Source organism: Catharus ustulatus, chromosome 2 (genome assembly GCF_009819885.2).
Source record: "Catharus ustulatus isolate bCatUst1 chromosome 2, bCatUst1.pri.v2, whole genome shotgun sequence".
NCBI classification, from domain to species: domain Eukaryota; kingdom Metazoa; phylum Chordata; class Aves; order Passeriformes; family Turdidae; genus Catharus; species Catharus ustulatus.
The window spans coordinates 90,845,473-90,870,889 of record NC_046222.1 but is presented as its reverse complement, the minus strand read 5'-3'; the positions used below and the strand labels follow the sequence as shown (position 1 = coordinate 90,870,889).

Here is a 25,417-nt window from a genome sequence, read left to right as displayed (position 1 = left end):
GGTCTGGCACATCTCCACTGGGATTCAAGGTTAGGTCTGCTTGTCAGCATAATTTACTGCATTTTGGACATTTGAGAAGGACCAAAACAATTCATAACAGAACATCTTCTACTTTAAATGAAACTGACATTAATGTCTGGCTAAGTTCAAAGGAAAACAAATCAGCAAAATTAAATAGAGTTTAATACATTTATACTCAAAAATACATGTATTTTCTCTTCAAACAATATTACCTAACCATCTTTGGAGGAAATGAGATTTTTCTTACTGTAAGTAAATGCCTGAAAGGAGACTACAATCCTGAACAAATCAGTAATCTCACATTAAAAAAAAAAAGGATCTGTTCTCCTAGGAAGTTATTGCACTTACTTTCTTCAGGCTATAGCCAGCATGAAAAATAATAGGTGGCAATAGAATGTTGAAAAACACTTCTGGGTCAAATGTTACCTAAAAAATATAATATGGAATTTCAATTAGAAACAGACATGTACAAATTTTTATTCCTCATTCATTTTCTGACAACCACTATTTTTGGTTATTGAAATAGATAAGTTTAGCTCTATTTGTACATAGCAGCAAAAAGCTGCACCTCTTGTTGGCAAATAGCATCTAGAAAGAGTAGGCATTACATTTGGTTACTCATGATCTGGCAATGGTCCCAAACACAGTCCCCTATTTTAAATTAAAATTTTCTAGTAGAAATTATGCTGGAGAAGAACTCTCCTGCTGTGATACCTGATATTGGTATAGCTGTAGATGTAATGCTATTTTAGCTTACTTTCTGTGCAAGTTAAGCCACTGAATAGTTATTGTAAGCCAATCAAGTCAGATACAAGACTAGTCTTCAGAAATTTGGATCATACACATGTTCCATGTATTTCAGTAGGAGTTCCAGATATCCATGAAGTTACTACACTACACTAAGGAAGAAAAAAACCCCTACAGTTAAATGCTAACAGAAGACCTTCACACACATGAGGCTAACTAGGCTCTCTTCACCCACTGTTTAAGCACAGGGTAGAAGGCAAACACCTCAACTGTGCTCTCCCAGAGTAGGACTCATTTCAGCTGACTTGAGATACCTACAGCAGACAGATACACATAGACAGCTGAGCTCTCGTCATAATCTGTGGAAAGAAGTACTTTTAGATCACAACCCTATGCTTCAAAGTCTAGCTTTGATACACACAAAAGGTGACTAATTCCTGACACTGAATAAAAAGGCAAATAACACATCTGAATAACTGCTGATGGGTGATTTTCACTTCCAACACCAGACTGCCTCATTTGGTGGTTTATAGGGTGGAAGTAGTAGCTGTTTCTGGACAATAAATAGAGTTGAAAACCATAGCAGGGGGGGAAAGAAAAACAACAAGGAAAATCACTCTTCACTAAGAAATTATCCCTTTCCTTATATTGCATTTATACAAGGCAGCACAAGGTTGTTTTGGCTTTTTTTTCAGTTCAGCTGGTCTCTGTGAATTCTACACATACATTAAGTCTTCAAATCAAGCCTTTAGGAAAGCACTACAGACACGTAACAGAGCACAGTTTCTCCAGCAGTGATATAATACAGAGGGTGCTTTTGAATTAAACATTAAAGTGCTGTTACTATCAGAAATACTGACATTTGACACTACCTAAGGTTCAAATGGGATGAAGGGGGGAAGAGGGAGGGAAGCATAGATGAAGGAGAAACATTTAGCCATGTGAAATGGTGCAGCCTCACCTTTCTCAACATGTCATTTTGCTCCACGTTGTGGATCTTCCCAGGGCTTATTTCCCCTTTGAGCGTATACTCGAAGAACTTGCCGCTGACATTGACCAGCAGGGTGGTGAAGGGCCTGTCCTCCTGGGAGCAGCTGAAAGGTTTGTCATGGCCACTCGTGGAAGGAGTCCCATATCTCAAGATCACCCCAACTATGAGTCCTGGAAGAGAAGCAAAAATCCATGAGACTGATTAGCTACTCCTTCACTTTGAGTTTCAAACACCATCCAAGGGATCGTGCATGAGCTTTACAAGCATATGGACATCATAAACATGTTGGAGTGAATTGTTACTATCAGCTTTCTGCAGAGGAAGAGCACATGAAAACTATCAGTGAATCTGAAGAACCTGGTACCTAACTGAAGTGACAAGCAAAAGGTTCCATTTCCATTTTTGTCTTACTCACCCTCACTCACACCTCAAAAGTGTAAAGCTCCACTCACATGAGAGGCCAAACATTGGGACACATCAAATACATTTCACCTGCCTTGGGACAGAACTGAGCAAACAAACTATTGCCAGAAAACAATGTCTGCTGGAAACACGCAACCATAACTGATCTGGAATGATGAAGTTTGCCATATTATTTTATGGCTGCAGCAAGGATGCAGTTTTCAGTCTTACAATTCCAGGCAAGTAAACAGTGCCTGTTGCACAATCTTCTGAGTACTCCACAAACTTTAAAACTAAAAGACAGATGACATGTGCAAAAAAGACACTACATGTCATTTGCAAGCATTTTCCACATTTCATATAAACAAAAATATAATAAGGTGTAAATGAGCAATCATAAGAGACACAGGATTCAGGAATATAGGACAAATTACTTAGGCAACAGAGAAAAATCCAACCAGAAAACACTATCAATAACAAATGCATCAGACAGAGTAATAAAAATAATTTGTAACTTAATGCCAGGGAGCTGGAGAAGCACTAAGTTCTAACTGAGCACCATTCCTGTTACAATGTACGAAGAAAAGAGCATCTGCAGAGAGAACATATAAGAACAGTCAAAGTGGTTTTGGTCTGATAAATAAACAAATTGATACCCCCTTACTAAAGACTCCCCTGTTGCCTTCAGATGATCTGCAATTTAATCCTTGTTCAAGACAACTGTAAGATGAAGATGCATGTTTGCTGCTTTTGTTGACAAGTCAGTAGTCAATGTTGGGTTTGCTGCCTGTGGCCCTCCCTCTGCATCCATAGTATCCCCAGATAGTAAAAGAAGGTTACAGATAATAACCAAAATAAATGAGGTAAAACAAAGAAAATCTACCACACACAACAGAAAACCCAAATAGACTTATTGTTATGCCATAGTGTAAAGAACAACCAAACTGCACCCACAAAAAGCCAACCAAAGGAACATGCCTCATTCTCCTAAAGTCCATAGTGACAAAAGCGTCTCAATGCAAGAAGATACAGCAGGTAGCAGATGTGACACTAGTGGAAGGCTCATCTCCAGCTTTCCTTCTCTAAAAAACAGAGCAGCAACATGATCATTCCAAAGTAACCAGAATATTACGATACGTTTTATTTAGAAAGTGGAAGTACATACTCAGAGAGAACATGGGAAGAGATCCCCTAAGCAGAATAAATTTCAAATGCCAGCAATTTAAATAGATAGATTTATAGAAGCATCTCCTAACACCACCAGAGCATTTTTACAGCTATATGTGATGGATGAGGCAGAAACACAGCTCTGCACAAAGTGACAGGTTACAGCCAGTCACGTCCAAGCCACTTGCACTACCAGTTATGGCTACAGACACCAGCACCAACCCAGCCAGGCAAGCAGCCTAAGCTTCCTGCTGCTCTCACCCTACTCACAGCTAGGAAGAGCTATGCTCACAGAATACATCAGGAAGACTGACTGTGGTAAAAATTGATCTAACCAGCATCAGCCAGAATTTCTGTAGTAAATCAGAATGCAAAAAGAAAACTGTACATATGAGCTTATACGTAGCTGCAGCATAAAGCCAGTTCTGTATTGCTACTAGCTTCTTAGGGTCAGAGACTGTCCTTGCTGAATGCATTGCAAAAGCAGATGGGAAACTCCATTACTATTGCATTAAGAAGAAAAACCTGAGAGCAGGAGGTGATTGCCCTATATAACTGGATATAATCCGATTGTACATTTTCCTTTATAATGAAATATACCAGTTATATGACAGTTATATTCATAACTAGTACTTAGCATTTGAAATCAAGCATTCTATCCCATATCCTCACTTTCCCATGGCCCAGTAGCACAACTACAGGGAACTTTCATACACCTCCTATTGATAAAACAGCAAAATGGATGAGTTTTCGCACTGAGCCCCATGCAGTTTAGGAACACACGGTCTGTGCTGTCAGGGCACTGTCTTGCAGCAGGATGCACCTGGACCAGATGCCTTCATTGAGGCAAAAGGCTGTCAGAAGTAGTCAAGTGGGAAAAGCTACCCACAGCTCAGTCATTAGAGGAAATATGTATGAAAACAAAAGGGGCCCAAGGAAGACACACAAATTCCAGCCAGTTTCATTAGCAAAATACTAGACACTTATTACTTCAAAAGATTAATTAAAAGAATGGAAAGCTCCCTGACTTAACAAAGGTACAGGCATACTGCTATATATATCATATAGTCACAAACCAACAGGTTTTGAACATTAAAGTGAAACATTAAAGCAAATATTTGACAGAAGTCATTAGTGCTTTTCCTAAAAACGTTTGAAGTCTTCACAGAAAACTATATGGAAGAATTTTCTATTTTCCAATGGACATCACATCTTTCAGACATTGAAAAGCTACTGGACTTGTTATGTGATTTCTGCATCCCATCTTACTTGATAAAATGACATTAACAAAGCTCAGACAGCTCAGACAGCCTGCCAAGATCACAAAACCCTAAAACCTCAAATGCTTTTCAGGCAGAAGAAATGTCCTGATTTATAGCAGAAGGATGTCCTTCTAAGCTGTCTACCATTAAGTGTTATACAGAACACCAGGGCATCCTCTGCAATTCTCTCTGAAAACTTGGTTTCAACCATTTCTGAAACATCAGAGTTGCAGCTGGAGAATAAAAGTAGAATAGAAAGAGAGATACCTGGAATTTTTCATTGGACAAACCTAGACTAAGATTTAGGTACAGGGTGTTAACATAATAAGCATAAATTCAGTATAGCTCTGTTGTTTATTTGGAAGCCAGGCATGGTTGCAGAAATCTAGGACAGATATAGAAGAAACGGTATATAAACTCTGTGTTACTCCTACCCAAGGTGTTACTGCTGTAGAGTTTACAGAGGACCTGGAACAAAAGCAAATGTTCTTCTGACTGCTTAAGAACAGTCTACCTCTTCAAAAAGAGGGCCTCTAGGCCAAATAAAACCAGCACTGCCTTTTATTGCAGGACTGCCACAGAGAGAAACAGCTATGAATGGATACAAATATTTCAAAATTTGAGAATGGCCTTACTTTGAAAGTTTTGGATTGCAGTAGCTGTTGCAGGGGCAAGTTTACAGCATTGCTCAAAGACTCTTATGAAGGATTATCTCAAAAAACTAATACTTAATAACCTGTATGTGTGACTTGCATTCTCACCTTTAACAGAGAGAACACTTATGCTGGCAGCTTGCCTGTGCAATGCTGATCATGCAGGTTTTACACAAAAAACGTCTTACTAGAAATGAGGCATTAAAACCTGGGAATATTTTGTCCTTTCTGAAACAAATCACTACTGATAATGAAAAATATTCTATTTCAGAGAGTCATAGAATCATTTAGGTTGGAAAATACCTAAGATCACTGAGTTGAGCTGTTAACCTTGTACTTCCAAGGCCACCACCAAGCCGTGTTCTGAAGTGCCACACCTACACCTCTTTAAAAACCTCCAGGGAGGGTTACTCATTCACCTTCCTGGGTAATTCCAACCCTTGACCACCCTTTCAGCAAAAAAAAAAAAATCCCAATATCCAGTATAAAACTCCTTTGATGCAACTGGATTGGTCAACACCAATCTAACAATACACCATTTAAAGTGTCATCTTTGCTTTAGGTTTTGTTTGAGTACAGAAGTTACTGAAGCGAGAACACGAGTTCAGAAAGACACACAAAACCAGGAGTGCCTTTATCTGGAAAGAGCTGTGGTCTGTGATTTCCAGCCCAGCTCTGTGCTGAAGCACCCCTGAGGTTTCAGGGAGTGCCAGCTGGCAGCGACTGCAGGAACCAGAGGCATTCACACTTCACATCACACAGTTTGATCAGTGAATTCAGCTTGATCTGTGAGTCGGTGGAGAGGCTCAATCTGTGAGGTCAAACCTGTTTAGATACAGTTTCTTTCACACACTTCTGGTAAAGAGCCAGGTGCTGAAAACTGAGGGTCCTTCCCTTCCACCCTTCAAACTGAGGAAGACTGTAGAGATTGTACTGCTGTTTGCAGCCACTCTGGGGAGACAGAGAAGATAGGGACAGAATCTTCTGGAAAGTGCACAGAGATTTAAGACTAAAGGCAGCAGAGCTGTTGCAATGCAGGCGAAAAAAAATAAGCAAGGTTTGTTTTTAAAACAATGAAGTGGCTAAGCACCAGAACAGGCTGTCACAAAGACTGCATAATCTCCTTCCTTGCCTGCAGCCAAAACTCACTTGAATATGACCATGAGCAATCCAAGCTGTGGGGGCCTGCTGTGAGCTAAGGGCTAGACAAGACTACCTCCCAAGGTCCTTCCCATGAACATGTGGACCCCTCAGATATTTTATACTGCAAAAATTTAAATTAGTCTTAATTGCTTTCTGGATCAGGTCTTGGGATTTTCTGTTGCTTTGGAGTTGGGTTTTTATTTTGTTTAAATGACAGACTACACTCCTAACTCAGTAAAAGTCAGAGCAAAAGAATTAGCAATGAGTCTCACCATAAAAGCTGAAAAGATCCCCTAGACAGGAAGGGGCTGCTTTTACTACCTCTGTCCACTCTGACTTGTCACCTGCCTTGGGCCTCAATGACCCTATCAAAAGCAGGCAAAAGAGGTGGCCAGGAGATATTCAGCTAATTCCACATAAGGACAGGAAGGCAGGTACTGTGATACATCACATAAAGCACTTGTTACTAGAACTTCTGTGGTTTTTTGTTTTTGTTTTTTTAATGCAATAGAGTATATATTATAAATCACTGAGGTTTGTGAAGCTGGGCAATACCGTCAGTGGTGAGAGCCAGTCTTGGCTTGACAGAGTTTATCACCCATTAGTGCAGCCCACACAGAGGCAGAACAGCACACTTTATGTACCTGGACACCAGCTTCTTTGGTGACAGAGAGTAAAATACTGCATGCTTTTGAAAATACATACAAAGACTATGGCAGGTGGGGGGAAGAATTTCTTGTGCTTAAAAGTCTAGATTTTTCTTCCCTACTTCCAAACTGAACTTTCTACCAGCTTGAGGGCAAGGAAACAAAGCTAAAAAAACCTTGGCATGAAGGATGAAAGAAAGTCCTGTGTTATTTTCAAGGTGAAAGACTAACAATAATATGCAGTGTTTATCACATAGATCATTTTTCTTCTGGATGCTTGCATGCATGAAGATACTACACTTGGAAAGTTTTACTTTAAATAGCCTAAACACCAACAGATAAAGTATTTTTCCTATTACAGTGTCAGCCTATAAACCTCACAGTCCACACCTTCAAATTTCACAGTGACTTTTGAAGAAGTTTCAACAATTATACAAAATAATTCAAGCATTTTTCATCTCCAGAAACACTAGCAACTCACTCACTATACCATTTGCTAGCCTTTCACTGTACTACCCTGTACAGGAGGGCAGAAGAGCACCACTATACAACCCCTTAAAGAAGGGTTAAGCAAGTGTCTGCAGACCCCCAGGCCTTTGATAGCATCTGTATTTCCCCTGTACTCTGCACTGGTGAGGCTACATTTCAAAGCCCTGGGTCTAATTCTGGCCACCTCACTCCAAGGAGAACTTTGAGGTGCTGGAGCAAATCCAGATAAGGGCAATGGAGCTCATGAAGGGTCTGGAGCACAGGTCCTGTGAGGTGCAGCTGAGGGAGCTGGGGTTGTTAAGCTTGGACAAAAGGAGGGTCAGGGTGACCTTATCACTCTGTAGAACCACCTGGAAGGAGGCTGCAGCCAGGCAGGGGTCAGCCTCTTCTGCCAGGCAAACAGCGACAGGACAAGAGAAAATGGCCTCAAGCTGTGCCAGGGAAACTTGAAGCTGGACATTAGGAGGAATTTCTTCACAGAAAGGCTGATTAGACTTTGGAACAGACTGCCCAGGGAGGTGGTGGAGTCACCATCCCTGGAGGTGTTTAAGAAACAAGTGCATGTGCCACCCAGTTCTGTGGTCTACTGACATGGTGGTGTTTGGTCCCAAATTGGATTTGTTCTCAGAGAGCCTTTCCAACCTACTTGTCATTCTGTGATTCTGTCTTGCACTCAGCATGGCTAATCTATTAACTACTTTCTCAATGGTGCGATGTTGCCTGTGTGGCATTCACCAGCTTGTCACATCGCTGCAGAAGATGCAGACTTTGAAAAATGAGAAGCAGTTTGTGTTCAGAAATGTGAGTACATGATAAATCCTTGCTACATTTCAGTTAAAAAAAATTACAACCAGCTTTTTTCAACAGGAAAGGAAGGCAGAAGACACCAGTTCTTAAAGTTTGGAAGAAATTTTGAGGATATCCAAACCCTAAAATGCTGAATAACAGATTCAAGGGCATGCTTTGCCTTAAGGCTAGTTTAGATAAGGAAGTTAAAAGATGGTAAACAAGCGGGTAGTTCTTCTTCCTTGTAGACAGACATAGGAGTATGCTATCAAGGGCATCTTTGTCATAAGCATTTTATTCACTTTCAAAAATAAGCCAAACTAACCATAGTTTAGAATTTAAATAAACAGATTACAGCACACTGTGCAGAACCAAATGTCAAACGAACTTGCTGGCTTTGTGCTGTCAGACACACGTCCACTGTGCACTTGTGCCTTCCTGCAAGCCTTTGGTTCCAAAAAACTCACAGGAGTGTAGTGATCTAGTTCTTTCTCATGTAGTGTTGTGCTGTGTGATTTACATATTTACATGTATAGCAGAATGGGAAAAGAATTATGAACTAGCGGGGCAGGCGGGTATGCTTTATTCTGTAATGCACATTCTTACTGATGGTGGGGTTTAAGAACAGGTTCAAGGTAGAAGATTGGTTTTAAAATAGAACTATCAAGAGATTCAAGCAGAAGATTGTTTTGGAATTTCAAAAGTTAGTTTCTGAAGAGCTATTAAGCTTCAAATACAGCATTACATTCACACAGGAGAGCTATAACCCCAGAAAAATTTGTTTGTTCCAAATAATTTGGAGGGATGAGTTAACCCTATTAGCAAGAGAGCAACCACAGAAATACATGGCAAAATGATAGCCAGTAAGAAAAATTGTTCTTTTTAGTCTCCTCTACAATCTAAAATCCAGAAAAGACAAAAAAAAAAAAGTTTAGAATCATTAAAAAATCCCCTAAAGCCACAAGACACACACCCCCCCAACCCAACAGCATCTGTCAAGAAGCCTGAACTGACATGCAGCCCTGGAAAAAGCTGCTGTCCTGTGGTAATCACATGTGGCCTCTGGTCCAAGCATGAGACTATGAGTCAAGGCTCCTGAGCCAGCCCCAGCCTTACTGATGACTCAGTGAAAGACCTCAGACAAGCCACAGAAGACAATTTAAAGAGACAATCTCAGTTTAGAAATAAAATATCACAGTTATTAAGGGCACATGTATTTGTTAGAGATTACAGAGTCTGCTACTTAACTCAGATGTTTTCAAGTTTAGTTACTGTATAATCATTGTTTCACACAACACAGATTTAACAAAGCATTTGCTGTTAAATACTTCATAAATAACATTTTAAATGCTCCTTTATACTTCTCAAAATGTAACTTTTCCTCCTGATTTATAAAACCCAAGTAGTGAAAGCCATACATATACTAACACCACATCTTCCTAAAGTCGAGAGCAGCAATGGGCCATCACAAAGACACCAGCCTCTGCCCCACTGTGGCTTTCCTTTCCTTCCCTCACACAGGAGTGAATCCCTAACTGGTTCCAGTCCCCTGCAGCAGCAACAGAGCTGAAGCATTTCTTTCAACACAGCCTTCTAAGCCAGATGAGTAAAATCCCAAATACCCAGATTCTTTTCCCCAGGCACATCTGTGACCATGCTGGTAGGCACCAAGAACAGCAGGACCAGCATCAGTTTTTATGGTGTAACAGAAAGCTTTCTATTTAATCTGTGTGCTCTGTTACTGCTTTTTCTCCCATTTGCATGTTAGAACACTCAGCAGATCTTAAACAGGAGGCCACAAGTTCCAGAGAGTCTCAAAAATATTGATGTCAAGTCTTTTGTTACAAAAAGATTTACAGTTATAGCACCTGGCTCAGGCACTAGCAAGAAATGAGCTTTCCAGTTAAAAAAAAAAGCCCAGAAAATAATTATCCTCCCCTTGAATCTTCAGCAGAAGGAGTTATTAATCTGTCATTGCAAGGAATCAGGCTTCAATCTTAACCCAATTGAAACTCATTAAGCAGCAACAATCTTTGTTGACGCTGTCATTTAATTTTGAAGGTTTGACTCAAGAAGAGGGGGAAGGGTCAGGAAATACATCCATCAGTTTTGGGTTCAGAATTCCCACAATAGCTACAAGGAGTGCAGCTAGGTCTGTTTTCTTACTAGGAACATTTTGACATCTCAGTCTCAGGCCTTCATTTATTTGTACAAAGTAATAGATACGTGTGGAGGCCTTCATCCTACAAACCATTTCTGGGAACTTCTGATCAGGATAGCAGCCAAAACAAAGTCTTAGGAGTAAAAGGACAAGAAGAAATTTGAGCAAGGTAAATGAAATAAAACTTGTACCAGAAAAGTTCTCCTTGAGACAACAGAAAACATTCCAGTACTTCTCTCTTCCCAAAGATCTGTTTGCACCAAGCCTTTTTCAATTACTAACAACATAACTCTCTACATAAAGAGAAGATGAAGGTTTCAAGTTGACTGAATTTTCAAGAAAATAATTTTTTTGCTGAGGCAAGCCCCATGTTCTTAGCTGTGGGCAGAAAACCAGCCAGCACTTGTAGATAAAATGGTTTGTGGCTTACAGAGAAATGCACTGACCCAAAAGACAGAAATAGCAGCAAGATGACAACTCTGGCTTTCTGTGATCATTATGTCTGACCATAGAAGCCTTGTTATTACAGCATCCAAACACACAGTCCAACAGAAGATCTATCCCATCTCATAGAAGCAACCTGCCCCTTACAGGCATGTCCCAAAGCAGGGCCAAGAAGCCTCATGTTTCCCATTTCTCCTTTTTGGGTGACTGCTCTGAGCACAGTCACTTCATTGACCATTGCCTTCTCACAACCACACCACAACTGTCAATCCCACTGTACAATTGTTCTAACATCCATCCCACTATACATGCTTTGAAACAAAAAAAGAAAAGCTCTTCTAGGGCCTTATGGACAGTTGTCCAGAGGAGCAAAGGAATCTACTATTACTTGTTTTCATATGTAGGTCAAAATTTAAGTTGTTTTAGTACTAACTGCAGAAGCCAACAGTGCACGAGCAGTTTCAGGACACTTCTGCCTTCCTGACTGATTCCCATGAGCTGGAGAAGAAAGAATGTTACAGCATTTTGAGCTGTAACAAAAAAAAAGCCATCCAAAAGCTCATCGTGCTAACAAGCAGCACATTGTCCAGAGGTTCCACAGCTGCAATTCCCAACCTCCTACACAGCCTGTTACCACCCTCCTTCCTTCCTCCTATATTGACACAAGCTTTACCTTTTCTCCAGCTGAGCTCACCCTACAGTTCCTAGCCGCTAACTTCTTGCTCTGCTCCCCCTACTCGCTGATGCCTCCTTGCCTGCTCCCAACAGAACTCAGATGCTGCTGCAGCCTGACATTTCTGCCATCCCTTACATCTTTTTTAGCACCAGTGGTGCCAACAAGGTGCCCAAGCAATCACATCCAGGTAATCTCTTCTCTACATGCCACCTCAATTCTAAACCCAGCATGCCTCATAAGAGGCACAGAAGTGGATGGGAACCTGGGATTTCACGTTTCCTCCTAGAAAAAGGTATCAGATGAGAGCTAATAAATTCAGGTTTACCAGAGATGAAGAGCAGCCAACTGCTGCTACGTGGAATAATCTGACCCACTGACATCCAGAGCAGCTACTGATGCCACAAGGATTTGGTGCAAGACCCCTCAACAGGACAGAAAAAGTTAAGGAGTAAAACTCCCTTCTAGAGGCTGATCCCACCCACATGAGCAGAACCATTGTGCACCCCAGGAGTTTCCTCTTAAACAGCCCATTTTAAGTGTGTAAACCATATTTTTTTAATTGTGCTCTCTTTAGGCCATTCATTCCTCTCCCTGGCAAATTCTCTTGAACAAATACAACCGCAAGAACAAACACAAGAAATTCTCAGGTTAAGACAGCAGGTTTTCCCACACAGTTGCAACACAACAACTTTCAGCCCTACACTAAAGCTTTGGGTTTGGACATGTCCAAAACAATTACTATAAAGCAATTCTTGCATCCCAGGGTAGATGAGTACTCTGTCAGGAATATAAAGACAGAAGGAGGATCTTCATTTCGTTTTTTTCATACCATGGCACTTTCAGGGCTGTTTCAGATAAGCATCACCAGAATACCCTCCAAAATGTCTTTATTTTTTCTCATGACATGGTTTATACAAATTCAAAAATATCCATTTTCATCAATAAAACTATGTCTAACCAGTTCAGTTGAAAAATTTCTTAAGTCAACTTGCTCTTTAGATAATTCACCACACATGACACTTATAAAATCCTTTAAAAATTTATACATTTGCCACCAGAAGTATGAACAACTCCGCCTTGACATAAAACTAGGGGACAGGATAGATCCACACTCATGCTCACGAGAGAGTAACAGGCCATGAAATCAAGCACTGCTGCTCACTGTGCACATCCTTTACCCTTTTTGCATACGTGAATTTAAGTAACCTGCCACATCAGATGTAACCTTCACAGCCTTTTCTTTTCACTTTTCCATTTAGATTTTTCAAGTAAAATACAGTATCGGCTAATTCTGGCTTCTATTCAGTTTCACTTCTCCAAAGACTAAGAAAATTGCATGACAGAATAATACAAGTGCCAGTGACAGCAACATGCAATGTATTATAATTAACAGCCATCCTAAAACACAGAAAAAGCAGCTCGTCTAACAGCAATGTGTCTGTTAGGGGCCTGGTATCAGATAAGTAGTTGAAACTAACAGAAGAAAAAAAAACCAAAACCCACAGAACAATGGTAAGTATAGATAAAAGGTTACTCCACCCTGCCCTAAGTGCTGAGAAAATCTATACCCATCAACACTGCTCATGGAGAGAGCTACGTCTGAGACCATGCAACTGGATTTTGTTTTTTAAACGTACATGCTAGTACTGCTGCTTTTGGACAACAAGAGATAGATGACTAACTAGATACTTGGAGAAACCCCTTGAAACTTTTAAAAGTATTTATTCCAAGATCTTCTACTATGTGAATTTGCAGGCTAAATGGCAGTGTATGTGCACTTATTAACATGATCCCGACACAAAAGCTAGATCAGTAGCTAACACATAAAGACCTCAGATTTACTTCAGTGGAGGTAAATTATCTAGGGCAGTTCATTTCAACTCCTATTTTGCCTCCACCAAGCTTCAGTTTGGTACCAGCACTCTGTCTTGACATTTAGGGAAGCCACTAGAAGAGGTGAATGACACTTGCCCAGAGTCAGCAGGAAACACAGCTGTCATCTCTTCCTCTTCCAAGCAGCCAAGCATTAAAACAAAGAGAAACCCAGCCTAGGATTTCCCATTTATCCCATTGCTGCTGAAGTCAGAAGATAAATAACTTTTCCTTTCAACCCACTGCTTGAGGCTTCCAAGTTCAACAGAGAATTTACAGTACAACATGATACTTTTTACACCTCAGAAGATACATTTTATTATGTCTCAAAGTATTGGAGTTATATACACCTCATAGGCAGACACTGAATGTCTTTTGTGAAATTCATGTTAAAAAAGCCACAGATGTGCTTTAAATGAGGTTCATTTTTTCAGACACAAAGTCCCTGGTGCACTTGAAGAGAGTTCTGATTTAATGATTTGCCTTTTAAAAGCCATTAGCAGTTTGCAGCAGCTCCCACACATTTATCTTTCAGGCTGTTAGTAAGAATGGGTGGGGAAAAAAGAAAAGTATACAGCTGCAAACAAAACAAATTAAAGTGTTGAAGAGTTAGAAGTGACTTAAGTCTGACACGCAAATCTGAAAGTTCAAGCTCAGATCCAAAATGTAAAGACCTATTAGAACAACGTATTTGCAACTGTTATAACTGCAGAGAAAAAGAAATTACTAAAAGTTTACTCAAGCCTCCAGGGAAAAAAAAAAAAAAAAAAAAAGAAAAAATTACTTTTTTTAAACCTTAGATGTCAGCTGAATGTTACTTGCTAAAACTACTTTTGAGACTTAAAAGAAGCCACTTCTGTGGGTTTAAAGACTGAAATGCTTTGGAAGAGATTTAGAAAACTCCCAAACCATATAAAAGAGCTTTTCAATTTCAGCTACGCAGCTACTAACACAAAAGTAATTCAAAATGTTATCATCTATAGCATGGACTGCCTTGGTGAAATACATCACTGTAATGACAGATACTCTTAATTTGTCCATTACTTTCTACTGGCGAAGGGTTTGCAGAACAAAGGAAGTCAGATTCTTCACTTAGATTGTCCAAGAACCAAGAGAGACAGTAGTTTCAAAAACAGCCTCCAACTTGTGCTAGCAAATTTGAGTACAAAATGCAAAGGATGAACACTTTCCACTATGACAAATAAGTCCAACTGGTGGCAACCTGCAGATGACTAGCAATCCTAAAAATTGACTCTGTATATAGAGAGACAAAAACAGTTCAAATCAGAAGTTTGGAGTGAAAGAGCCCTTATGTTTATAGATGCTGCTGAAACAAGTTTATTCAGAATATATTTCTCTGAGATTCTCCACAGCCTTTTATTGGAGCCAAACAAAAATTTATCTTTATGGAGCAGGCTCCGCTGCTTTTCCCTAGCATATCAGCAGACCTTTATCTGCTGCTTTCACTGTTGCCATTTCACTGACAGATATGGGTTGCCCCTCTCATTCATCTCCTCTGTTCCCTGTGGAAAATCTAGGTCTCAGTGAACCATTCAGCAACAGGTGGACATGTAGGAACATGCAGGCTGCAGCACTACCTGGACACTGCTAATACTCATCCTCCTAAAAGGGCAGCTTGAGCCTTGCCACTGGCCCCATTGACCAGGAGCGAACCCAAGGTCCTGATGTGCTACACAAAATGTTCGCTCTGCAAACTCCTTGAAAGTTTAATACAAAAGGAGCATGGAGTCATAAAACTGATGACTGCTCCACCCATCACACATGGTACTGCAAGCACACCTCTAACTTTAGAGAGTCTGGTAAGAACTCTGACAAAAGTGAAAGGTGGTTTTAAAAACTGCTTTTATTCTGAGGTTGCAGAGTGTGAGGCTTATTAAATATTAAAGTCAGACAAATTGCAGGGATGTCAACAAGACTCAAGACTTTGCAATCCAATACTGACAGGCTAAGCAGTCACTGTGGTATCCTCATCTAATATTGCTGTAGATTTTGCAAAAGGCGTGATTGCATAAAAAGAATTTTTTTTTTCACACAAGGAGTAGACAATATTTTTGTCAGAACAACATTTCAGAGTTCCAGTTTCTGAGGTAATGTCTCATAAAAGCAAAGCATGTTCTATCAAATAAAATTAGTATCATTCTATCTTGCTAGACTTAAGCCCTATCCTGATTGATGCCTGCACTTTAAAATAAACTTACTGTGAAAGATTAACTAGAGACCTCTATAAAGGATTTTTTAAAGGAGATTTTAAAAAACAAAAGTCAATACTTCTTAAATTTAAAAATAAAAATAAAAAATAAAAAGTGACAATAGTAAGAACAGCTATTTCAGTTGTTAAAAGAATCCCTATACTAGGAAGAAAAAAATCCAAATAAAGTTATGAATGATTCCAAAGAGGCTTCAATCACATTAGTTATGAAAGATTAGAAACAGTGCCACATATTTAGCTAGGCTTCCAGACTTACCTTGATCAAAACTACAGCACTGACTGACCAGACACCAGAAAACCCACGGGGCAGGGGAGGGCACTGTAGCACAGTTCAGAGAGTGGGGAAAAGGACTGGGTGATGGCAAACTGACTGACAACAAAGCAAAGACAAAAAGACTTCCCAAGAAGCAGAGAGCAAAGAAGCTGTAATCAAAACTGCATGGAGCTGCATTCCCTGGCTTTTCTTTTCCCTCCATCACTGGTATCACTGCTTCATCTTAACTCCAATAGAATGTTTCTGTGCAGAACACGATTTTCTAAAGCAAACTGAAGTGTTCCACTCTGCACCATCAGCAAAACAAACTTAATTTCAGTTTGGTTTAGAAAATTGCTCTCCACTCACAGAAATCAGCAGGCAGAACATGAGAACTCTGCACTAGGTTAGACACCTCAAACATAAAACTCAGCCTTATTCCAGCACATGCCCTGGATTTACTCTCAGATTAGCCTTGCTACACCTCACAGAGGATTGCAGTACACGAGGATCATGTCCAGTTTGTTGAAATTTGTCAAGGATATAAGCAAGGTGGGTCTCTTCCAAGAGTGACAAAGCCTTAAAGCAAAGTCATGCTGTCTGCAGAGTTAGATTCCAGGCTTGAGCCAGTAAGAGCTACCAGGTGATGCAAACAACCACCAGTCCCTTTTCACCAGGGGGCATGACTTGGCATTCTTGAACAAATAAGTATGTAAGGGTTTGGTTGAGAAGAGCAGTGAGCTTTCCAAGTTTAACTGATACATGAGAACATATGTGGGAGCATAAAAAAAGAAAACCACAATTGCAGGCACCAGAAAGGAAGAGCTGAAAGCCGCAGTGAATGCTTTAGATCTTGTTCCTTGCCACAACTCCTCTTCTGCAAGACAAAGTTGTAGCACTTCTCTGCAAACACATCTCAGGGTTAATGATCATGTGAACCTCAAGAATGCCATCACATTCCCAAAGAATAGAGGGAAGGAATAAAACCTTACAGAAACATGTTACATGATGACAGCTGATATACCAGACTCAAGCTCTCTGCTAAAAGCTGGCAGACACCACCATGAGTAAAGTAGCCCTTCAAGTCAACTGCTCCAGGTGATTTGCTATTGTGGATACACTATTTCCAACAATATCTAAGAGCTGTTCCTCACTGTTGCTGGAAACGCAATATCCTTGACCCTAAGGTAAAGCACAAGCAGGACTAATGCAGATGAAGCACAAGTGAGGCACAGTGGCACAAACACAGTGATGCATTTTCTTAAAATGGACAGAAGCAGCAGACAGGTTGTTCAGGTACACTTTCAGAGTGTGACAGTCATTATTATTGCAGTATCCAGAGACCTGGTAAAATATCCTAGGAGCCCCCGTGAACACGGGGTACAGTAATACTGGACATTGTTATTCAATTTCTTGTGCTAGAAGTAGCATGGACTTCTTTCATACAAACATGCTATGCAGTCCAGTTCCTTCAGTGTGACCTGTCAAAATCATCAAGTAGGAACATGAAAAAAAATTCTGTGGCATAGCTATAGTAATACAAATCCAGGCTGACAGATAACAGCTGGGCAACTGATGTCTACAGAAGTGCAAATATTCAATTAACAACATCTCTGAGCAATAATCACAGATGTCCTGATGTCAGGAAACGCAGTCACACCAATACCTGTCAAACCAGGGAACACATGTACATTAGCAGAGAACTGCAAAAAAGCACACCACTGTGTGCTCAAGTCTAGCACTGGCAAAGATCTTAAAGATGGTAAGTACATACAAAATAATTTCACTGAAAAGCTGAAGAAAACAGTGTTCAAAATATGCACCTAGATGGCTTATGTAGCACTGTATCTTTGTCAAGGGAAAATATTTTTCCCATTGCTTGCTTCCTTTCTCTCCCTCTCTCTGAAACAGCTTCTATTTTCAAGTTCTTAATTTGCCATTCAAAGGTCTTCATGCAAGAGTTGTCAGTAACAAACTACCAGTAGCAAAATACTGTTCAGAGAAGGTTGTCTTCACAAAACACCACTAACATTCATCACTTCAGCAGCTGTATCAAAGTCTGGCTATGTTTTTTTGTGGACTCAACCAGAAGAGATTCCATAATGAAATCTCAAAGGCAAGAAAACGTGCTTCAGACCAGAATATTAGTACTGTGTGCAATAAATGACACTCACTGAAGTGTTGTATTTTTACTACATATATTTGTGTGGTTGCTAAACCAGCTACTGCCAATGGAATCAGAAGCCCCAGGCAGTCAAGACATGTCTGTACCAGACACACTACTCACACCTACCCTCCAAAACACTTACCAAATAATTTCACTCTAATTCTCTATTTTAAATGATATTGTACTAGTTCCATAAATCTAATTTCACTCTAATTCTCTATTTTAAATGATATTGTACTAGTTCCATAAATCTAATTTCACTCTAATTCTCTATTTTAAATGATATTGTACTAGTTCCATAAATCATACATTTCATCTGTTTGAAGTGTTGGTTGTAGTTGAACCAGATTGTTAACAGGAGATATTCCTAAATGGCTCCAGTAATGGAAGTGCTGCTTGCTACCTGAAAGTACAGCAACTGCCCAGTGGTCATTTTTTTCTGATTAACATCTCATGCAGAAGAGACTGTTATCACTGAGGACAGAACTGCTAAAGTGCTTTATCCAAACATCATGGGAAAGAATCTGCATTTAACAACACCTACCCCATCAAGGGCAAATTGGAATCTGAAGGCACACAACTCTTGGTCACAGTACTATTTATATTTGAGAAACACAGGGAACGTTTCAGACTCCAGAATCAACTCTGATCTTCAGCCAGCACAGCAGACTGCTCCTTGTTCAGTGCTCCTGGCATAACACAGTGCAACATCCCACTCAGAATTGCAAGCACCCTTTTGATAAGGCTTGTCTGATAAGATAAGAACAGCTAGCAATGAAAAGTAGAATTAAAATCTAAAATTACAAGCTTTCAGTGAGAAATAAACAAATCAATCACACTTAGGAAGAGACAGCATGAGCTGTACTAGTGTGTCTTGGACTAAACACCCTCTCTGAGTACTTTACTGTGCTTTTAATAAAAAGAGTATGTTACCAATGCTAACTTTTTTTCAGTCCAAATACTCCTCAATATACTGACAACTGAATAAATGCCTGGGACAATCTGCCCATTCATGACCACTGGAGTTCATCATTCCTACTTATTCTTCCTCCTTTGCAGATGCAGTAATCCTTATGAATGCAGGCTTTCTTCAGATTGTAAAGAATGGCAATAGGGCCATAATGAAAATCAATCCAAAGAAAATCCAAGCTTTCAGAGCACGCACTGAAGATTTGCTGATCTGTAAAATGGTCAGCTAGAAAACACACCTATTACTAACAAAACAGGAAAACGGTGGAAATTGAGCAAAAATGGTTTATGAAGCACTGCATAATTTAAATGTTTTATTTCAAAAAACCAAAAAATGTGTTTCTGTATGAATAAAGTTTTTTTCACCGTACCTTACCTCCCAAATATGCAGAAGGGTAACCTTTCCCCATTCTTTTTTATTTAGGGAACAGTAACAGAAAGAAGGAACGACAAAAATAGAGGTTACAGATACACTGAAACATTGTTGCAGGTATTGTGGAGCTTTCTGCTGCTTCTGTACAAAAGTATGTTCATGTCAGGTTCTGACAATGATGTGTTCTGAAGCTACAGCAATTAAAATAGTTCTTGAGAAAAGAAAAATTATTGGTGCAATGCTTATTCATGCCAAGGACTTCAAGAGAATCATTTCTTCAATAAGCCTTTCTCAGCAGCAGGTAAACCAGCTTCACAGTGCTTTTGCTAGAGCCGAACACACACACACACAAAAAATAAATTCTCCCAAATTCTAAAAATAAATTACACAATTGCAAATCAAACCCAGTAAAAAGATTTTTTTTTTGTTTTTGCTTTTAACAAGCCCTAACAATTTAAGCAAGAGGAATTGTTATGAAATATGAGCAGGTTAAGCAACAATAAATGGGAGATCAAATTGGATAACTGCTTCTTACAGGGAAGTGTTACCTAGCTGTTAGACTCAGATGTAGAGAACCAGTTTTGGGATTGGAGCTAATTATCCTGAGAAAACAAGTAGACTCGTCAGTCCACCATATTATTCTGGAATAAATAGCTGTAATATTTCAAAAGGAACAACAGGAGTTTGGGGATGAGCGCAGCATTATCATTGTTACCATAATGTTTCAGGCAGGAGATCCAGATGGGTGCAGGATAAAGTGTCTTATTTGTTATAAAAGCAAAGCACTGACAAAAGGTGTGCCCAATTGCTCATGCTAAATGCTGACAGACTGAACTGCCAGATCATTGGGAAAACAGTGTGTCAGGCTGTCAAGCTGTAAGCCACAAACATAACAAAAAAAAAAAGGCAGACAATATCATTGCTTATATAAAATTTACATATTAATTATCCTGCATAATGACTGGTCACTAAAGTGTTTGCTTTGAGGAGTGGATTTACTTTTTATTACTCTCTGAGTAAAAGATCGTATTTTCCAGCAGTCTAAGTGGAAAACTTACAATTAAATTCAATTGACAGTTAACAAGGTGTGCCACAATCCTTCTGGCACAGCAGTAACTGAAAACTTGCATCTAATCAAATGGAAACAAAGGACTGAGGATCTTGTAACATGAGTAGTGCACACAATGCCCAATATTAAGACACTTGTGGCAAACATGAAAACCCCACAAGGCATGAAACCCCAGAAAACCCCCCATTAATTGTTTTACCAACAATCAGACACCCTTGAAAAAAAATTAGTCAGCTCTTTTTGTAATTGTTGACTAGAAAAAAAGGGCCACAAGAAGTCACTCCACTCCTCTATGCCAGGTTAAGATTCAGCCATGGGGTAGAGCACTCCAGGACCCCCACACTCTCTAACTCACACTTCTCCCATAAGAGACGTGGCAGCTTGCCTGCTTTGCATGGCTATTATAAAGAAAAATGTGCAGATGTGTTGCAGGCACAGGTAAGATATGCAAATTCAGATTGTGTTTAGCTGGGGCCCTGTGTGATCATCACAAGAACAAGGAGCATGCACAGCATCAACTGCTTCAGAGTAGAGGTTCCTCTTTTCCTGGAACTGTAAAGACAAGGGTGATGGAAATCATTGAGTAAGGACAGAACCACAGTTCATTATCTGATTCAGCAGTGAGTTTCCCGAGCAATCTTGGGCAAACCTTTCCTGTTGCACTTCAGACCTAGTATTATTTTCCATGTTTAAGAGGCAAAAAATATAATGAAAAGGTTTTACAATGTTTCGATACTTGGTATTTCATGGAGCTATAAATAAACACACCCAAACTTTTTTTTTCCATCCCATATAAACAGGCATTGATAAAAACTGGGTTCTAGCTTCAGGCTGATGAGCAGCATTCGCCCAACTATTCCCCTATTCCCTGCTATCATTCTATTCCTGTAGGTGTACCAAGAATTGAGGTACAAAGAAAAAAAAGCCGCAGCATAAACAGATGACTAAAAACATTTTTAAGGGCTGAGTTATTTATTTGTGGTGGTTCAGAGATGGTGCAATTGACATTGACTTCTGAAAACCTTTGTCACTATACACCTCAACAGTCTAACCCCAGGCATAGCCAGGATCCCCCTACTGAGTTAAGTTCCTAAGAGGAAGTGTTCTTGTCAGGATTTCCTATTTATTATCTCAAAGATCTGAGGTTACTGGACTGTGGCCCATAGACCAAATAAAAAGGTCAAATAAATAGCACTGAAATATAGCAAGCAAAACTACACTAGTACATCAGAATATTTTTCTTCTTTGCAGAAAACTTCTAGTTCTTCAGCCATTGATTTGCCACCCCTACCACTCCCACTCCCATTCCCCTCCCACTCCCAAATTTCTGTCTTCCCATAGTCAGCATCTCAGTCCATCTCAATAAGCCTGACTGAGTCTTCTGCCTTCGTCTCTCTCTGCAGGCACAATTCAGGCAAGCATTCCTCTTTGGGGTACCTGTTGCTGCAGGAATCTGTTCTGCAACTTTTTCTGACCAGGTTAGGTCACTTTTTCAGTACTGGCTGACCTGCTCACTGAAGCTTGCAACAAGACTGCTTGATTCTCAAGCCTAGGGCAACCTTTCCCCATTCTTTTTTAATTTAGGGATCAGTAACAAAAAGAAGGAATGACAAAAATAAAGAGATAATATCCCATCAAATCCTAAGTCACAGATAAATTTTCCTGGCCAATACAACCACTTGTCTAACATGTCCTGCAAATGTGATATTCCAATAGTAGCTCCTAGTCCAAGGAACTTGGTCAGTTCAAGTTATAGTATGGAAATAATCTTTGTTCCAGACCTTACAGACATTTTAAAAATATGACAGTGTTTTCAAATTAATTTTGCTTAACTTTGAAGCCAAGCATTATGGAATTGACCTTTTGCAAACTGCTGCTAACAGAAATAACTAATGTCTTCCCAAACTTTAACAGCTCTAGAACACCTTCCTGGCTGTACCAATCCACTGCCTCTAAACCTTGGAAAATCCCTGTTTGAGCAGAAATTTCCCATAAATCTGTGTTTGTCAACAAGCTGCTGTTTCAAGCCTCTCAACCAGTAAAGCAAATACAATGTAACAAGAAAAACACATACAGTAAGAGCAGTTAAATTTAGGAGTACGCCTAACTATTAACTTAAGGTGTATCAACTTTCCACCCATCATATATTTATCTCAGCCTATGATTCATGGACTTTTTATATTCTCCACTCAACATGCACTCAGTTTATGTATTAGGACAATAGAAAGAAGAACCTACGTTTTCATTGACAAGTTTTTCTTGTGTCCTTAAAAAAATACCATGTGTAAAATGGTATATTTTCTATACTAATTCAAATGCAAAGGAATACTGTTTCTAATCAAGTGAAGCATCAGAAATCTGTCTCTGCACTCAGACAGTATTACACAAGAACAGGCTATTCTGGAAAGCGAGCAATTCAGCTCTGAGGTGTTGTATGTGGGTGCACACACAGGGGTCAAATGTGACCTCTTCAAGGATCAAAAATGCCATGCACATACATCATTTGCATCACTGGACATAATTACAAAAGCTCCAGTTATTGTTCTTATGCATTGCCCTTTTCTGTATTCAAGTGTTCTGAAGATCTTTGAAGCTCTAACTTACTGAAAGACTGTATTTTTTTACAAAGTTGTTATAAATTTGTTACTTATCATAAATGTTACAAACTAACTCAAATTTCCTTGCTGAATGTTCAAGGAAAATTCTATTACATAACCCTGGTGGCAACTACCCCCAACAGTACAAGTTTTCTTCTCATAGCTGTGAAATCCATGTGTTGTTCATGAATCAAACTTTAATCCTTTTTTTTGAAGTATAAGGGCTAAAAACTAGGTCTCAGTCTTCACACAGTGTATTGGTAAGTTAAAAAATGTTAGTTTGCTTCTTATTATGATTAAATGGTCCTAGAGATAGTGGCATCTGCATTTCATTTAACTGAGGACAGCTGAGAATACAGAAACAAAGCAAGAGAGGGCCAGGGAAAAAACGTTTCTTACAACACAGATGGCTAAAGTTTAATTTGAGCAAAATTCTTCTGTCCCTTGAGAACCAGAACACCAAAGGAGCCAATGTTGAAATGAAAGCCTGGAGTGTAGATGTGTAGAGAGACATAGGAATTCATGCCTTACTTATATGTTACCTAGAAATAACTTCAACAGCTTACAGGTGAAGACAAGGCACAGATAGTTTCATCAGTTGTCAGGGGAACCAGTCTCAGTGATGAAGACTGTGGTAGCAGGAGGAAGATAAAAATGACAAGCTATTTCAGCCATTCTGATATTGAGCCAATCTTCACATTCCCAGGAGGCAGGGAAGTGAGCAAAGGTTTTTAATTTAGATTGGTTGGGGGGGTGGTGGGGGGAGGAACAGGGAAAGAAAAAAAAAAGTAGGTCTGCTGTGTGGAAAGGAATCCAGGTTGTCAGCTTTAAAATAAACTATTGGATGCACTGTGGAGAGAAATGAAGTAAGAAGGAAAGAGTGTTAGGAGATTCCCAAAAAAACCAGACAGTGTAATAAAATTTCCTGGAGAGCTAAAATACATGACAATAGTAATACCCACAGGAACCACTGGAGAGCAAGTCTTATGTGTCAGCATCATGTGAATGAAGGAAGAAGAGCAAAAGGAGGCTAAAAGAAATTTTACAGATATCATGCTCCAAAAATTGTGGGAGTCTCAACTTTCTCCTAGAGCTGTGGTAGAAGTAGCATCTAATGCAGAAAAACAACTTGTGGTTTGGTAACAGAGGAGTAAAGACAACCCCTGACTTTGGCTAGTGAGCTTAGCAAACCAAATGCTTCACAGACAGATTTTAGAGTTGTTTGCCTGGTTATTTTAAGAACATAACTAAGTTTAAGCAGTACCTAGATGATTGAGACCCTGATGAGGGGCCTTAGCTTTCACATGCTAAGGGTAGAGTGATCATAAATGCAGAGTAGATCATGCTTACATCTCCTGCCCCAGCCTTTCACTCATTAGAAGAGAGGCTCTATCATATGAACGAACAAAACATAATTCAAAGTTTCCCCTACCTTGTAATTATGGTTGACAAAACACTATCTAACATCATAAGCACCTGATGCAATGAGATTAGATATTTGTGTTTAAAATACAGAGAACAAAGAAAAAATGTAACTGTCCCATCTTATATACTTTGGAAGAGATCCCAAAACCATTAGGTTCAAAAAATGAAAATGTTGAAATAAGTAGACTCAAACATTTGCCAGCAAAAGCAATAAACTCTTTTTATGGCTCCCTGAGGAAATGGAGGATATTATCAAGTACTAAGTATCACCAAGATATCTGTGTTGACATTTCTCTGTTTCATGCAGGCACATGTATAATCAGAGTATACTGCAATTACATTTTGTTACTGCAGTCAACAAGCAGATCTACATTAGGAAATTGCTCACTAACGCTTCAGTCATGTAGTGCTGAGGAAAAGATTAATTTTGTAACTATGTATCTCTGTAAAGATCATCAGAAAGAGATTGTTTGTGTGTGTACACATTGCTTTAACACAAATGAACATAGTTGAAAGAAGGTTAAAAGCCTCTAGATAAAAAAAATTAACTTCATAAACAAATTTTTGCCAAGTCAGACATACTGCTGTGCAGAGATCAAAAGGAATAAATGTCCTGACATTCAGTTGCCTATATGAAAGTCTATTCCAGCATTAAGGTTATTTCACACACACACCAACATTTCTTCAAAACACTCATCTTCTCCGAAGAATGATTCACTGTAACCAATGTCTGATGGGAATATGTTCCCTGTAAGACGCTAGTATTGCAGATAAGTATGACAAAGCCACACCCCTTATGCTGTGCATAGTATAAAGATGACTCTCAAAGTATAAATCTTCAAGATAAACTAACCAAGAAGTGCCCGCTTGAAT

At 39.4% G+C, this 25,417-nt stretch overlaps 1 protein-coding gene across 3 annotated transcripts in view; it reads right to left on the bottom strand.

Moving 5' to 3' along the window:
* Positions 1–25,417, bottom strand: part of SLC9A7 (solute carrier family 9 member A7) — a 70,174-nt gene that overhangs the window by 36,144 nt on the left and 8,613 nt on the right. For all 3 annotated transcript variants that reach the window (XM_033052537.1, XM_033052538.1, XM_033052539.1), the window contains exons 2-3: positions 1,730–1,929; positions 370–447 (exon numbers count right to left, since the gene is read on the bottom strand). In XM_033052537.1, coding sequence (XP_032908428.1) covers positions 370–447; positions 1,730–1,929 — 278 coding nt within the window. The remainder of the gene's footprint in view (positions 1–369; positions 448–1,729; positions 1,930–25,417) is intronic.